A 15,676-nucleotide genomic window follows, 5' to 3' on the forward strand; every position below is an offset into this window, starting at 1 on the left:
GCTTCTTTTCCAAGATCTAAACACCTCCTTGGATCCCGAAAACTCCGCTTTCAGAGCAGCGCTTCCGAGGAGCAACTCCACTTCTTAAGAAACACCATTCCCGAGGCTCAGAGCTCCCGCCTCACGGGCCCCTCGTTCCCCCGCATCCTTTGCGCACCCACCCTGCTCAGGCCTTTTGTGACCGGCTCCCTCAACTGTCTCGCCTCATCACCGAGGGACCCAACCTGCTTACGGCCGGCACCCGAAGTTTCCGACTGTGTTCCTCCAACTGTCCCGGGTGCAGCTCCCGCCCTCGCCAAAGTTCAGGCCTGAGCCTATTCTTGCCGGGAGTCCCGCATCCCACCACCGCAGCTCCGGCTCCCGCGCGCTTACCCGACCAGAGCACGAGCTTGCCGTGCGCTTCCTCCTGGGAGTCCGAGTCCCCGGCCAGCAGAGTGGAGGTGGCCCCGTAGGGCAGCGCCGAGCCCAGGCACACGTTGTAGCGCAGCGGCTCGCAGGGGGCTGCCCGGCCGCAGTGGCTCAGCAGCGGCGGGGGGCCGGTCACGGCCGCGCTCCGTCTCGCGCTCCCGCCCGCGCTCCGCGGCCCAGGCCCAGTAGCGTTCCCGCTCAAGGCCGCCCCCCGGCCCGGGCCCCCCAGCAGCAGCAGCAGCAGCCCCAGGAGCAGGATCCCTGGCCCCAGTGCGAGGCGGGCAGCGGCCATGGCCAACCCGCCAACTCAGCAGAAGCCCCGGCGCCCCCGACCGCTCCCCTGAGCCCCCCGGCCACACGCGCAACCCCTGGGGCCGCGGATGTGGCTCAGGCGACCTGTGCGCCCGGCGAATCGGGTGCCGGGCCCCCTCGCACGCTCCGCGCGCCGCGGGCCCTCGGCGCCCAACTTCGCAAACTTTGGAAGCCGGGGCCCATGTTGGGCGGCGGAGGCCCCGGCCGGGACGCAGGACTCCCTACTCTCTCTCCGGGCAATCCGAGTTGTCTTCAGCCCCGGGAGCCCCCTGGGCCCCCAATCTCCAGCCCCATTCCCTCTTAAAACTATCTTCCAGCCCCGCGATGGAGGCCGGGCGCGGGCAGGCGGTGGGGGATATCTCCCCGGCTTCGCCTCTGCACCAGCCCGCGGCCCAGCAGCCACCTTCGCCCGAGAGCGCCGCAGACCCCCGACTTCTCCCCCACCGACTCCCCGGCTCCTTTGTTGCTCTAGCTCGCTCGGCTCTCTGGAATGCACGGGCCTCGCGGAGCCAAGCCCGGCCCCACCTCCGCCACGGCTTGGGGAGGGACTGGCAGAGGGAGGGAGGAGGAGGGGAGGGGATGCGAGAGAGGAGGAGCGCTGGCTTCAGCGTCCCGGGTCCCTGGAGGGGCCTGGACCAGGAGGCTCTGCGGACCCAGTTCTCCGCCCTGGGGCAAGAGATGGGAGGAAATCGTGGCCGAGAGCTGCAACCAGACTCAGCGGGCACCTGATCGGCCTGAGGATCTTTCGACTTGGTCGTCTGCAGGGAGTAAATAGACTCTTCTGGTTTACAGTAGGAGACACAGAGGGGGGTGGGGAGGGATGCCTGAAGTCAGCGGAAGCCTCTTCTAGATCCTTGCCCAGTCCCCCAACCCCACCAGTTTTTTCTGGTTTTGGTTAGATCTTTCCATTTGTCCAGGGGCCCCATGGACGAGAACCAGGATTTGGGGGACTCGCTTACTCAATCCTTCCAACTCGGGACCTGTGTGAGAGATGAACTGAGAGTCACGCAGGGCAGCTGGCCCGCTGCTGTTACCTGTGAGAGCAGGTGTCTGGAAACCAAAAGTGCCAACATCATCCTTTATTGCTACAAGTGTGTGAAGTGTGAACTGTGGTTTCCAACGATTGACCCCGGCATGTCTTTGGTTATGTTCAAAGGACGTCATCCCATGCTTATGGCCCTTGTTGCTCATATGGTGGCTGAGGAAGTTTCTGAGGCTCTCTTTCCCTATTCTGCTCATTTTGCCTTTCCTCACCTTTACTTTTGATGCTTTGAGTCACCACACTTGATTTCTCCGTGCAGCAGTTTACGCCTATAGCCACGGGTCCAGCCAAGAGAGTGGACTTACATACACTGAGCAACTTTTCTGTGTGCAACACAGTAGGATGGCTTCTCCTTTCTCGCCCTACCCTAACCCCTTCAGCATAGGTGATGTAGACTAGTTTTGTTAGGTTTCGCCATTTAAGAGCAAATTAGCTACTGCACTTCAGCGACATCCTCAATTAGTAGGTAAGCCCTAGGGACAGAGATACCGAGAGAGGATTTAATTCAATTTAACAAGTCTCTCTGAAATCCTAGATGTACATAGATAGCACCATAATAAGCATCATATCCTTGCAGAACTTGAGAACTTGCATTTTACTGTGGAGACAGCCTTGCCCTCAGGAGATAGTAATATATCATGATAAAGTAACAAAGTCTTCTCCACCAGGGCAGGGACCTTATTCTATTTTCTGTAGTCACAAGGCATCTAGACCTGCATATTAATCACTTAATAAGTAAACTGCCAAAGTGAGGTGTACAGTGAGTGTGCAATAGGAATTTATAGCAGGGGGAGGTTGGGGTGGGTAGAAGTGGGGGAGGTGGGGTTTGAAGCCAGCCCTGAAGTGAGAAGGAGGAATTAGAAAAGTAGAGAGGAGGGGCGCCTGGGTGGCTTAGTCGGTTAAGCGTCCGACTTTCGCTTAGGTCATGATCTCGCGGTTCATGGGTTCGAGCCCCGCGTCGGGCTCTGTGCTGACTGCCAGCTCGGAGCCTGGAGCCTGTTTCAGTCTGTGACTCCCTCTCTCTCTGACCCTCCCCTGTTCACGCTGTCTCTCTCTCTCTCNTCTGACCCTCCCCTGTTCACGCAGTCTCTCTCTCTCTCCTAGAAATAAAAAAAAACAATTTTTCAAAAAAGAAAAAAAAGAAAAAAATAGAAAAGTAGAGAGGAGCAGAGCTGGCATTGCACGTGGAGGAAACTTTATACCCCAGAGCATGAATAGCCTAGCCATCAGGACATAGTGGGGGATAAGGAGGGAAAATGATTGGTAAGAAGACTCAAATGCCATATAGAGAAAGTACGGGTTTTTTTTTTTTAAATGTTTTTATTTATTTCTGAGAGAGAGAGGCAGTGTGAGCAGGGGAAGGTCAGAGAGAGAGAGGGAGACACAGAATCTGAAACAGGCTCCAGGCTCTGAGCTAGCTGTCAGCACAGAGCCCGACACAGGGCTTGAACCCACGAATCATGAGATCATGATCTGAGCTGAAGTCGGACACTTAACCGACTGAGCCACCCAGGCGCCCCTACAAGAAATAAAGTTTAATTCTATTGGCAACAACATTCTAAAGGAAGTTGCTAGTGATTTATGGAAGAAGAGAGAATGGACTGTGTCATTAGAGCATAATATTTCTACCAGAAAAATCATTTAAAACATTGTTACCTACTTGACTAATTTTTCTGTGACATAAATGAAATGCCGGTATAACCTGTCCGAAGTCTGAGCCACAGAGAAAGTTACATGACACCATGCTGACGTTTTGCTTTCAGAACTTTCTCCACTTATTATTTATTTCTTTTTATTTATCTTTTTTACATTTATTTATTTTTGAGAGACAGAAAGAGGCAGAGCACAAGTGGGGGAGGGGCAGAGAATCAGACACAGAATCCGAAGCAGGGTCCAGGCTCTGAGCTGTCAGCACAGGTCCGACGCAGGGCTCGAACCCAAAAACTGTGAGATTATGACCTGAGCCAAAGTCAGATGCTTAACAGACTGAGCCACCCAGGTGCCCCATCTCTACTTATTTTTTATCTGGTTGTTACTGCAGCAGTTTTGAAGCCCTGTGGGATATTTCACGTATTAGGAGGAGCCTACAGATGTGCTCGGGCAACTCCTTACCCCTCTATCTAAAAATGTTAGTAATTCATTAAGGGTGAAGACTCTACCATTCCTTGTCTGGTATTTTTTGGCAGGTTTGAGGAAGAATACATCACTGCAATATAGTTACTTTGACACTGGAGATAGGAGAAGGTAAATTGAGAAGATCCTAAGGTGTTATCTTCTGGACAGAATGTTCTTCCCTTCAGGAGGAGGGAGAAGATATTCTAATTCCTCAACTCTGTGTGTGTGTGTGAGAGAGAGGGGGGGGTGCACACGTGTATGTATATATAATAGAAGTATACTTCTGTTTACCAGGCTTCTGCATTCCTTTCTGGGTATCTCACTAGTCTAGGCCAAGGGCAGCAGGAAAGCAGACTGAGATAATTCTCAGAGCACCGTCCACAGCTCCTGGGCCCAGTTCCCATCAGTGGCAGCTGCAACCATAGTCATGGCTCCCCATTTAAAGTGCCTGTGCTGTTGGGCAGAAACGGCAGGAAGTGGAGATTCAGAAATCCTGTCAGACAGCAGGTTTGGGAGAGGAAGAAGAGTACTCGGTGGGGACTGGGGAAGAGACCTTAGTGGTTCCTAGCGGCATTCAGGGTCTTGGACAAAGCTCACCCATCCCTCCGGCAGGCATACCAAGACTGCCATCTCCGTCAGAGGCTCTTCTGTGTTACTCAACACACTCCTGGTGTCCAGCCTGGCCACAGGCTGCAGAGTGTGCATCTCCTGAGCCTGAGGCCCCCCACCCTCAGTTCCTCAAGTACGAACCCCATCTATATGCCATGACACAGTCCTTGTGTCAGGGCCAAGAGAAACTGCCCTGTGTTGAAAGTGCATTATAATACTTGATTTGCTACAAGTCGCTTCTTGATTTCTCAGTTATTCTCACCAGATATTTTGGCATTTTGAAGTCACACATTCCATGTTGACTCTTTGTTATTTGCCTCTGAGCCTCCACTAAAGAAGAGTGAACACGACGCTATCTGTGGAATATCCATGGCATCTTTGAGAACTTGGTTGCCTTCTTGTGGTTCAGTTGTCACACTGGCCAGAGTTTAGGGCCTAATTTTGCAGCGCTCCATTTTCTTCTCTTTCTAGTGTTTCTTAATTTGCAACTAGGAGCATCAAGTCAGAAAGAGAGGACAATATGGGAAAGGGGCTAAGTAAGCTACAACAGGTAGTACAACAGATTTAGAGTTAGAGACCTGAGTTGAACCTTACTAGCCAAGGACCTTGAACAACTTATCCTAAGCCCCTATTTCCTCTTTTATGAAAAATAATATATTATCAATTGTGTTTCTATACATATGCAGTAAACAGCCTGAAAAGGAAAGTAAGATGGCAATTCCATTTATAGAGCATCTAAAAGAATTGAATACATAGGAATAAATCTAAACAAGGAGGTAAAAGATTTTTGCTTGAAGAAATTAAAGAAGACCTAAATAAATGGAAAGAGATTCTGTGTTCAGAGATAGGAAGACTTAATGTTGTTAAGATGTCAATAGTACCCAAAGCACTCTACAGATTCAACGCAATCCCTATCAAAATTCTAACAGTCTTTTTCACAGAAATGGAAAAGCCAATCTTCAAACACATACAGAATTTCAAGGGCTTCTGAATAGCCAAAACAATCTGGAAAAGGATTAATAAAATTGGAAGACTTACACTTCCCAACTTTGAAACTTATTACAAAGCTGCAGTAATTAAAACAGTATGGTACTGGCATAAAGACAGAAGAGAGAGCCTAAAAACAAGCCTTCACATATATGACCAATTTATTTTCTACAAGGATGCCAAAACTATTCAAAGGGGGAAAGGACAGTCTTATCAATAAATAGTGATGGAAAAACTGGACATTTATAGGCAAAAAAAAAGTATACTCATCTTACACAATGTATAAAAATTACCTCAAGATAGATCAAAGCCTAAATTTAAGAGCTAAAACTATAAAACTCTCAGAAAAAAGGTATTGGAGAAAATCTGCATGACATTGAATTTGGCACCAGTTACATGGGTATGACACCAAAAGGACAGTCAGTAAAAGAAAACAGATAAATTTGGCTTCATCAAAATGAAGAACTTTTGTGCATTAATGGATATTATCAGGAAAGCGAAATCCAACCCATAAAATGGGAGAAAGTATTTGTAGATCATGTATCTAATAAGGGATCAATGTCCAGGATATATAAAGCACTCCTAAATCGCGACAATGACAACAAAGCAACCCAATTTAAAAAGGGGCAAAGACTTGAATAGACATTTCTCCAAAGAAGGTCTATAAATGGCAATAAGCACATGGAAAGGTGCTCAACATCATGAGTAATTAGAGAAATGCAAAACCACAATGAGATATTACTTCACAGCCACTATACTAGGATGGCTATTAGAACACATACACACAGAGAAGATAACAAGTGTTGGCAAACATAGAGAGAAATGGGAAGCCTTGTGCATTGTTCGTGGGAACAGAAAATGGTGCAGCTGCTGCAGAAAAGTTTCATGGTTTCTCAAAGGCTAAACATACAATTGCCATATGACCCAGCAATTCCACTTTTAGGTGTATGTCCAAAAGAAGGAAGCAGAAAGTCAGACAGATACTTGTACACGGATATTCACAGCAGCACTATTCACAATAGCCAAAAGGCAGAAACAACCCAAGTGTCCGTTAACAGATGAATGGATAAATAAAATGTGGTATATACATACAATAGAACATTATTCCGCTATAAAAATGAATAAAATTTTGAGATGTGGTATAACATGAATGAAACTTGAAAACATTATGCTGAGTGAAATAAGCCAGACACAAAAGGACAAAGAATGAATAACTCCACTTATATGAACCTCCCAGAATAGGCAAATTCATAGAGACAGAATATAGAATATGGTTTACTAGGGACTGGAGAGGAAGGAAAGGGAAATTATTGTTTAATGGATACAGAATTTTTGTTGGGGTTGATAGATAAGTTTTGGATCTAGATAGTGGTGATGGTAACACAACATTGTAAATATATTTAATGCCGCTGAAGTATAAACTTAAAGTGGCTAAAATGAAAACTATTATGTTGTATATATATTTTTCAGCAATTAAAAAAAGAAAAGAAGGGCACCTCGGTGGTTCAGTCGGTTGAGCCTCCAACTCTTGATTTCGGCTCAGGTCATGATCCCAGGGTCATGGGATTGAGCCCCAGGTCGGGCTCCATGCTGGACATGGAGCTTGCTTGAGATTCTCTCTCTCTTTTTCCCTCTGCCCCTCTCCCCCACTCGTGCTCTCTCTCTCTCTCTAAAAGAAAAGAGAAAAGAGAAAAAAAGCTACTACTTAGCTATAAGGCAATTAATAAGGATTAACATGAAGTAACATGACAAACCTTGGTCCTTATGTGCTTAGTAGCTATCTGTTTCATTTCCTTTCTTTCCTCTCCAACATCCTTCCAATGGTGCCATTTCCTTAGTTTCTAAAGGTCCAACTAGTCACTAACACTGCAAAAATGTGGCTGGTTTGGGACACACACTGTGATATCAGGTTTTAGGTCTTTTCTGGATAATGAGTTTTTGCTTTTATGTTAAAGAACAAAGTTTTCCTCTTCTCAGTAAATGGTGTCACCGCTTACCCAGCTGCACTGGTCAAGAGCCTCAGAGTCATCCTCAACTCTTTTCCTTCTCTAACATCTCACACCCAGTCCTCTCAGCTACACCTTCGAAAAAGGCCGAGACTCCAGCTATTCCTCATCACCTCCGCAGCTGCCAACCTGGCCTGAGCTACCAGCCAACATCACTTGGGCCACTCCAAGAGCTCCTAATATGGCTCCTTGTTTCCCCTTACCTTCCTACAGCCTATTTTCCAGTCAAGTGCTGGGACAGTTCTTCTAAAATACAAATCAGGCCGTATCATCCCTGTGCTCAAAACTCTCTTATGGTATCTCATCACATTTAGAGTAAAATTCCACAGTCTTATCAGGACTTCACCGAGGTTCTGTCAACATTGTGACAACCTGGATCTCATCTGCTGCTACTCTCTAGCTCACTCCATCTGAAACACACACCGAGCAAACGCCTGCCTCAGGATCTTTGCACTCATGCTCACTCCATGTTCCTACTTCACTCAGGCCTCTTCTACTCAAATATTCCCCTGAAGATGGCATCCTTATAAACTCCTCCAAAGAAAATAAAAGACTTAAGTATAAATTTAAGAAAAGTAGGTACATGATTTGTATGATGAAAATGATAAAATGCCGATGAAAGAAATAAAAGACAGCCTAAATCCTTGGAGAGAGACACTGTTTTGGGGATGGGAAGTTTTAATGTAGTAAAGATGTCAATTTCCCCTATATCGATGCCCTAAATCTCTAGGTTTAACATAATTTAAAAAATTTTTTAATGTTTGTTTATTTTTGAGAGAGAGAGACACAGAAAGAAACAGAGCACAAGTTGGGGAGGGGCAGAGAGAGAGGGAGACACAGAATCTGAAGCAGGATCCAGGCTCTGAGCTGTCATCACAGAGCCTGACACGGGGCTCAACGAACCATGAGATCATGACCTGAGCCAAAGTCTGTGTTATTCTAAAATTTATGTGGAAAGTGAAAGGCTCTAGGTTAGCCAAAACAATTTTTGGAAAACAGGAAAGAAGTGGAAGAAATTATTTCTTGATAGTTTACTATAGGGCCAAAGTAATGACAACAGTGTGATATTGGTTGAAAGATAGATACATTCACCAATGGAACAAATAGAGATCTCAGAAACAAGCCTATAAATATGCCCAATCAATTTTTGTCAAAGTAGAACAGAGGATTCAATGGAGGATTTTCAACAAATGGTACCCAAGCAATTAGACATCCATAAGTAAGAATATGAAACTCAATGTACTCTTTGCACCTTATACAGAAATTAACTCAAAAGGAGTCATGGACTAAAATATAAACATAAAACTATAAAACTCCTAGGAAATAACATAGGAGAACGTTTTCAGGACCCATGACTGGGCAAAGAGTTCTTAGCCTTAACACCAAAAGAATGACCAATAAGAGAAAAAAGATTGATAAGTTGGACCTCATCAGAATTTAAAACTTTGTGCTGCAGAAGACACTGTTGAGAAAATGAAAGAACAAATTACAGACTGGGAGAAAATATTTGCAAATCATACATCTCAAAAGTCCTAATGTTTAGAATATATTTTAAAATATTCTCCAAACTCAGCATTAAAAAACCAAATAATCCAATTAGAAAATGGACAAGACATGCACAGGCACTTCACCAAAGAGAATATAATGGCAGCAAACATATGCATGAAAAGATATTCAACCTCATTAGTCACTAGAGAAATGCAAATAAAACCACAATGAGATATCACAACGTACTTATCAAATGACTAAGAGGTGCCTGGGTGGCTCAGTCGGTTAAGTATCCGACTTCCGCTCTTGTCACGATCTCAGGGTTTCTGGGTTCGAGCCCTGCATCGGGTTCTGTGCTGGCAGCTCAGAGCCTGCAACTTGTTTCAGATTCTGTGTTTCCTTCTCTCTCTGCCCCTCCCCCACTCATGCTCTGTCTCTCTCTGTCTCAAAAATAAATAAAAACTATTAAAAAATTAAAAACCAAACCAAACCAAACAAAATGACTAAAATGAAAAACAGTGATTAGCACCAAATGTTGGCAAGGCTGTGGAGAAACTGGATCACTCATACATTGCTGAGGAATGTAGAACATACAGCTTCTGTCAGTTTCTGGAAAAACCATACATACACTTACCATACAACCCAGCAATCACACACCTGGGCATTTAGCCAACAGAAACAAAGACTTATTTTTTACACAGAAACTTGTACACAAATGTTCAAAGCAGTTTTATTTGTAATAGCTCCAAATTGGAAACTAACCAAACATCTTTTAATGGGTGAATGGTTAAACAAACGGTGGTACATCCATTCGATGGAATACTACTCAGCAATGAAAAGGAAAAACTATTGATACAGGTCACTCAGATGGATCTCAACGGAGTTATACTGGGTGAAAAAAAAGCAGTCTTAAAAGGATACCTACTGCATGACTCCATTTATGTAGCATTCATGAAATAACATAATTACAGAGATGGAGAACAGGTTAGTGGTTGCCAGGGGTGAGTGATGGTGAGGAGGGATCAGTATGGCTACAAAGAGGTAACACTGATGTGTTTTGTGATGATGGCACAATTAAGCATTTCTCTGTAATAGTTTTATTGAGTATAATTCATATACGTAGGTCAGTACCCTGATCGTAGTGATGATTACACAAGACTTCACATATGTTAAAATTACCTCGTATTAGGCACACATACTCAAATGAGCGCATGTATAACAGGTGAAATCAGAATCAGCTCTATGGACTGCACTAATTTCACTTTCTTGGTCTTGGTACTGTACTAAAGTTGCATAAAATGTTAACATTGGGGGAGATTAGGGAAAAGCACATGAGAATTCTCTGTATGTTTCTTTGCAACCTCCTGTGATCCTATAATTATTTCAAAATAATGTTCTTTTTAAATTTTAGGCATTTTAAAAGTACCTCACCCAAAAGAGCACCCCTTCCATCACTCTCTATCCTCAAGTCCTGCTTTATATTTCTTCACGGCCTATATCCCTTCCTGACATTATAGTATATGTAATATATAAGATAGAACATTTTGCATAAATCTATCTCCTTTAGTAGATTTAGGAAGTCAGGACCTTGCGTTCTCCACTGTACGCCCAGTCCCAGAATGGCACTTGGCACATTTGTTTTTGTTGACTGTGTGAGTTCACCTGCCTTCCTGTATGTGTACATTTCATTTATTGTGTCTATAAATAAATTGGCCTTTACAGCTTCCTGCCAGAAACACTTTTATCAAGGTATCCACCCCAAACTCTCTGTTCAGAGAAATTTCAATTTCCATTTTTTCAGTAATAACATTTTAACACATGCAATTGCAATTTGATTCCACTCTGTTTATTCCTTACCGGCTCCAATCAGGCCTTTTGGGAATACGTCCTCCTTCAGTATCTTTCTGGGATAGTTAAACCTTCGGCTATGAGAAGGCAGCTAAATAAGGGTCCTTGAATCTGACGGAGTTGACCCTGTGTTCCTCAAAAAGGGTTTTAGGAGGCCAAAGCTTCAGAATGAGTTGTTCAAATAAAATGAAAAATTTTTACAAGAGAAAGAAACAGTATAAAGGAAGGCCATTAAACTCTCAGCCTTCTATCTTTTTTTTAAGGTTTATTTATTTTGAGAGAGAGAGAGAGGGAGCCCATGTGCAGGGGGGAGGGGCAGAGAGAGAGAGGAGAGAGAGAATCCCAAGCAGGCTCCCCACTGACTGTGAGTGCAGAGCGTGACCCCACAAATTGTGAGATCATGACCTGAGCTCAAACCAAGAGCAGGACGCTCATCCCACTGAGCCACCCAAGCACTCATTAGCCGTCTCTCTTATTACAAATGATCAGGATACATTTCAGTACGCATCTGTGGAAGGCAAAATAATGGATCCTAAAAATGTTCCAATTCTATCCCTTAACCTATGAATATGGCACCTCACACGGCAAAAGGGACTTTGCAGATGGATGTGATTAAGGTTAAGGAGATTAGCTTGTGTTAGCAGGTGGGTCCAATCCAATCACTTGAGTCCTTAAAAGGAAGAAAACTTTTCCGGCTGTACAGAACCAAAGAAATAGTGTTGCTGACTTTAAAGGTGGAAGAAGGCGCTTCAAGAAGCTGGAAAAGTCAAGGAAAGAGATTCTCTCGTGGAACTTCCAGAAAGGAATGCAGCCCTGTCAACACTTTGATTTTGGCCCAGTGTGACCCATGTCAGATTTCTGATTTACAGAACTGTATGATGGTAACTTTGTGTTGATTTATGCACTAAGATTGTGGTCAGTTCTAGCAGCAAGGAAAACTAATAGGGTTTCTTAATCTGACTATAGCTTTTCTATTAGCTTTGCTCATAAGCAACAGAATCCAAGCTGAGCTTCTTTAGGCAAACCAACCAAGCTTTTCGGGAAGCCTACAGGGTCTCAGGGAACCCGAGGTAGGACAGCAGTGGAGCTGCAGGAAGGTTGTAGGATCATAGGGACAGCCACCACCAGAAGCATCCTCCCTCTGCCCCCTTTTTCTCTGCTTCCCCACCCCCCATTCTTATCTTCCTGTAAATACTTTCTCTGCTACTTAGTCCATAAAGTGAAGAAGCCTGAGCCTTAGTTTCCCTTTGCTTCTCTTTCTTCACCAGCGCAGACAGCCCAGGCTGAGACAAGAATCTCATTCTCAATTTCAAATCCCAGGGAAGGAACTCTGACACGTTTTGGGCTAGCTATCTGTTATTGGATGACTAGTGTTTCTATACATATATAGAGCCCCAACCTCTCAGTACCTCAGAATGTTACTTTACTTGGAAACAGGGTTGTTGCAGATGTAATTAGTCAAGATGAGGTCGTACTGGAATAGGATGGGCCCTTATTCTAATATGCTTGATGTCTTTATGAGAAGAGAAAGAGGTTGCGGTTAAGCTGCCATAAACCAAGGCATGCCAACCAAGGGTGAGGCTCTGGAGGCTTAACCAGAAGCTGGAAGAGTCCAGAAAGGATCCTCCCCTAGAAGCGCCAGGAGGCATGGCGCTTCCAACACCTTGATTTTGAACTTCTGGCCTCCAGAACTGTGAGGCAATAAGTATCAGTTGTTTTCAGCCACCCAGTTTGTGATACTTTGTTACAATACACCTAGGAAAGTAATATAGTGCCCAAGACTGATCCAGTTAGCTCTGTCTCAGAGACCGTGTCTTAACAGTACAAATATGGTTCCTTAAGACTCACCCCTATGGCTTGAGGGGTAGGGAGCCTGTTTCCAAAGAAGGAAGAATTATAGTGAATTGGGCAGGGACACTGAAAAGCTGTGCACTCTAGCTCCCTACAGCTAGGATCAATATGATATTCCAACTTTAATTTTTTTTGTTTTCCTCGAAAATAATTATTTTATCCTCTAGAATGCAACCCAGTGTATGTGACAGGTGAATCTCAGTTACTTCTTTCTCATACTATAATCCATTTGTCCTAACATTAGTGATTACCCCTTCCTTTCATCCCTGCGTTTACTAGTCAGTGAGTACCGATGGCTGAAAATGTTTTCTGGAGTCTCTATGCTATTCCATTTATCTGACTGATTTGCCAGATTCCTGGCATGGTAGTGAGAAGACTCTAGAGGCTTAACTTCCGATCTAAATTCTAGAGCATGGCTATTCCTCACTCTATCCCCTCCTCTAAGTGTTATATCCTGGCAATTGGGAATATCTAATTACTCTTATATTTTGTGGAGAGAGGGTGTGGTTTACAAAATATTCCTGACCTCTTTAGAGTAATGGCTCAGGGGAACTCTTCTGGTAGAAGAAGCTTTCTGTGTCCCCTTTTTGAAACTGGTCCCTGGCCCTATTAACATATCTGTTCTTTAGGATGAGGGTATAGCATATTAAAGGACCTACATATTAAACTGTGTCATACAGTAAGCACTCAATAAGTGTTAGGTAATTTCTAGAATGAAGGCCAGACAACACCCACCTCAAGCTTTTGCCGGTAACCAACAATTTCCCCCACCTTAAGTCATGCATGAGCGTGGGGAGGGGATATAGTAGGCTGAATAATGGTCACCCCAAAATATCCATGTCCTAATTCCTGACCTGTGTGTTTATTACCTTAGAGGGTAAAAGGGACCTTACAGATGTGGTTAAATTAAGACTCTTAAAGTTGGAAGGTTATTCTGGATAATCTGGGTGGGCTCAAGAGTCCTATAGGAGGGACATAGGAGAGTCAGAGAAAAAGGAATGTGACCACAGAAGCAGAGGTCGATGTATTCTGAAGATGGAAAGAGGGGCCAGGCAAACAAGTGGCCTCTAGAAGTTGGAAAGTGGATCCTCTAGAACCCTCAGATGGAACTCAGCTCTGATCACACCTTGATTTTAGCCCAGGGAGACCCATTTCAGATTTCTGACTTCCAGAACTGTAAGATAACAAATTTGTGTTGTTTTAAATTTGTAGCAATTTGTTACAGCAGGAATAGAAAACAAATTTAGAGGGAATCAGAATTTCATTGAACATTCTGCAAAATTTGCACGCTCGGACTTAAGCCCTTGTTTAAATTGTAGGGCTTGAGGCCCATAAAACCTAGCAGTACCTTTCTTGCCATGTCCACCCCAGTCAGATTTTCATCATCCTTTAGGCCTTTCCCTCCGCGTCTGCCCATCTGGCCTGAATTCTGCTGCCCTAATTATAATCTTCCATTCACTCACCTTTGAGGCCTAGATTTGATAGCTGTTCTAAGATACTGGTATTAGCCCCACCACTTGTTTGAGACTAGGGTTATTAGAAACAGAAATTCAGGGAGCAAATTAAATTAAAAGATGAACAGTGAGAAACCTTTTTAAAAACTGGGGCATCTTCTCTCCCAGCATCAGGCCAAAGAGAAAGAAAGCTAGAGGGACTAAGAACCAGAGACACTGATAAATGAATCTAGCTAGGAACACTGAGCTGCACTATAAGCTTCTGAACTTTTGCTAAAGGCCCTTTACAACCTGGGACTTGGGGGGGGTGGGGGGGAGCGGTCAGTTAAGCATCAGGCTTCGCTCACGTCAAGAACCGGCAGTCCTTGAGTTTCAGCCCCTCTTTGGGCTCTTTGCTGACAGCCCGGAGCCTGGAGTCTGCTTCAGATTCTGTCTCCATCTCTCTCTGCCCCTCCCTCGCTGGCACTCTGTCTCTCCTCTCTCTCAAAAATAAATAAACATATAAAAATTAAAAAAAAAAAAAAAGACCTGGGACTTGGGCAGAAATTTCCGACCCTTTTGTCCAAGACCAGAGGCTAGATACTGACAGTAGAGACCTAAGTAGAAGTGTAGCTTGTAGTTTAAGAAGTCTGGGTCTGAATCCTGGTTCTGCGGACCACCGTTGCTGTTCTCTTATTCCAAGCGTTCCCCAAAGGAACCCCTTGCCAGGTGCTCTCCTCAAAGCCGGTGAACCGGGAAAGTGCGTCACCCCAATTCCGAATCCAAACCCACGGTCCCCGTCACCAAAAATGCTTTATAAAATCTATCTTCGACACTGAGAAAGCGTGCTTTTTAACTCTTCTCTCAGAATAAAAGGCCCTTGCTTTTAATTTTTTATATGTGATGATTTTATTTTTTCTTTCCGTTGTGTTACTAGCTGGAGCTAAACATTGGCTGGGGCCCCAGGCGGCGGCTGGAAAGGCGCCCTCCCAGGCGCAGGAGGCTCGTTTAGAAGAGACTGGGGGCGGGGAGAGAACTCGCGACTCTCTCTCCCATGCTGTGGGGACTCTTTTCGAGTCTTTCCCCGGCCACGCCAAAGCTCCTAGTCTGAGACCCCCGTCAGCAGAGGGCACCGAGGACCTTTTTGGGGGACACTCCCCGGAGAGCTGGGTCACGCAACCCCACCAGCTCCCTGGCTACCCGGTTNCTCGGCGCGAGGAAGCCAGCCGCGCGCCCCGCTCAACATTTTTGGAGTCCTCCCCCAAAACGAAGGCGGGCCGCGGTGCGGACTCCTTCAGGTAAAGATGGAGTCGGCGGCTGGAGAGCCCAGACTGGGGATAAGGAGATGCCCTGCCTCCTCCTTCCCCTCCCCGCTGTAACGGAGAATGCTAGATTCTGATTCCCAGCTGTTCTCTTACCTACTCCCATCCTAAAAGTTTTGCGTCGCAAATTTTAATTCACTTCAGTTTGGGAAAAAACTAACATCAGATTTTGAGATAAAATGACCCTGTTCCCAGATCAGTTGTGGGAATCTTTCGACCTAATTTAGACCAGAGAGGGAGAGGCTATAGGAGGGC

General features: G+C 45.0%; 1 protein-coding gene across 2 annotated transcripts in view; it reads right to left on the bottom strand.

Annotated features, from left to right (window-relative positions):
- Positions 1 to 1,183, bottom strand: part of SMO (smoothened, frizzled class receptor) — a 21,001-nt gene extending 19,818 nt beyond the window's left edge. For both annotated transcript variants that reach the window (XM_077770793.1, XM_077770792.1), the window contains exon 1: positions 373 to 1,183. In XM_077770793.1, the coding sequence (XP_077626919.1) occupies positions 373 to 700 (328 nt within the window). In that variant the 5' untranslated portion in view covers positions 701 to 1,183. The remainder of the gene's footprint in view (positions 1 to 372) is intronic.
- Between the last annotated feature and the right edge of the window lie 14,493 nt (positions 1,184 to 15,676).

This window comes from Crocuta crocuta, unplaced genomic scaffold, assembly GCF_008692635.1.
Source record: "Crocuta crocuta isolate KB4526 unplaced genomic scaffold, BGI_CrCroc_1.0 scaffold266, whole genome shotgun sequence".
Taxonomy (NCBI): domain Eukaryota; kingdom Metazoa; phylum Chordata; class Mammalia; order Carnivora; family Hyaenidae; genus Crocuta; species Crocuta crocuta.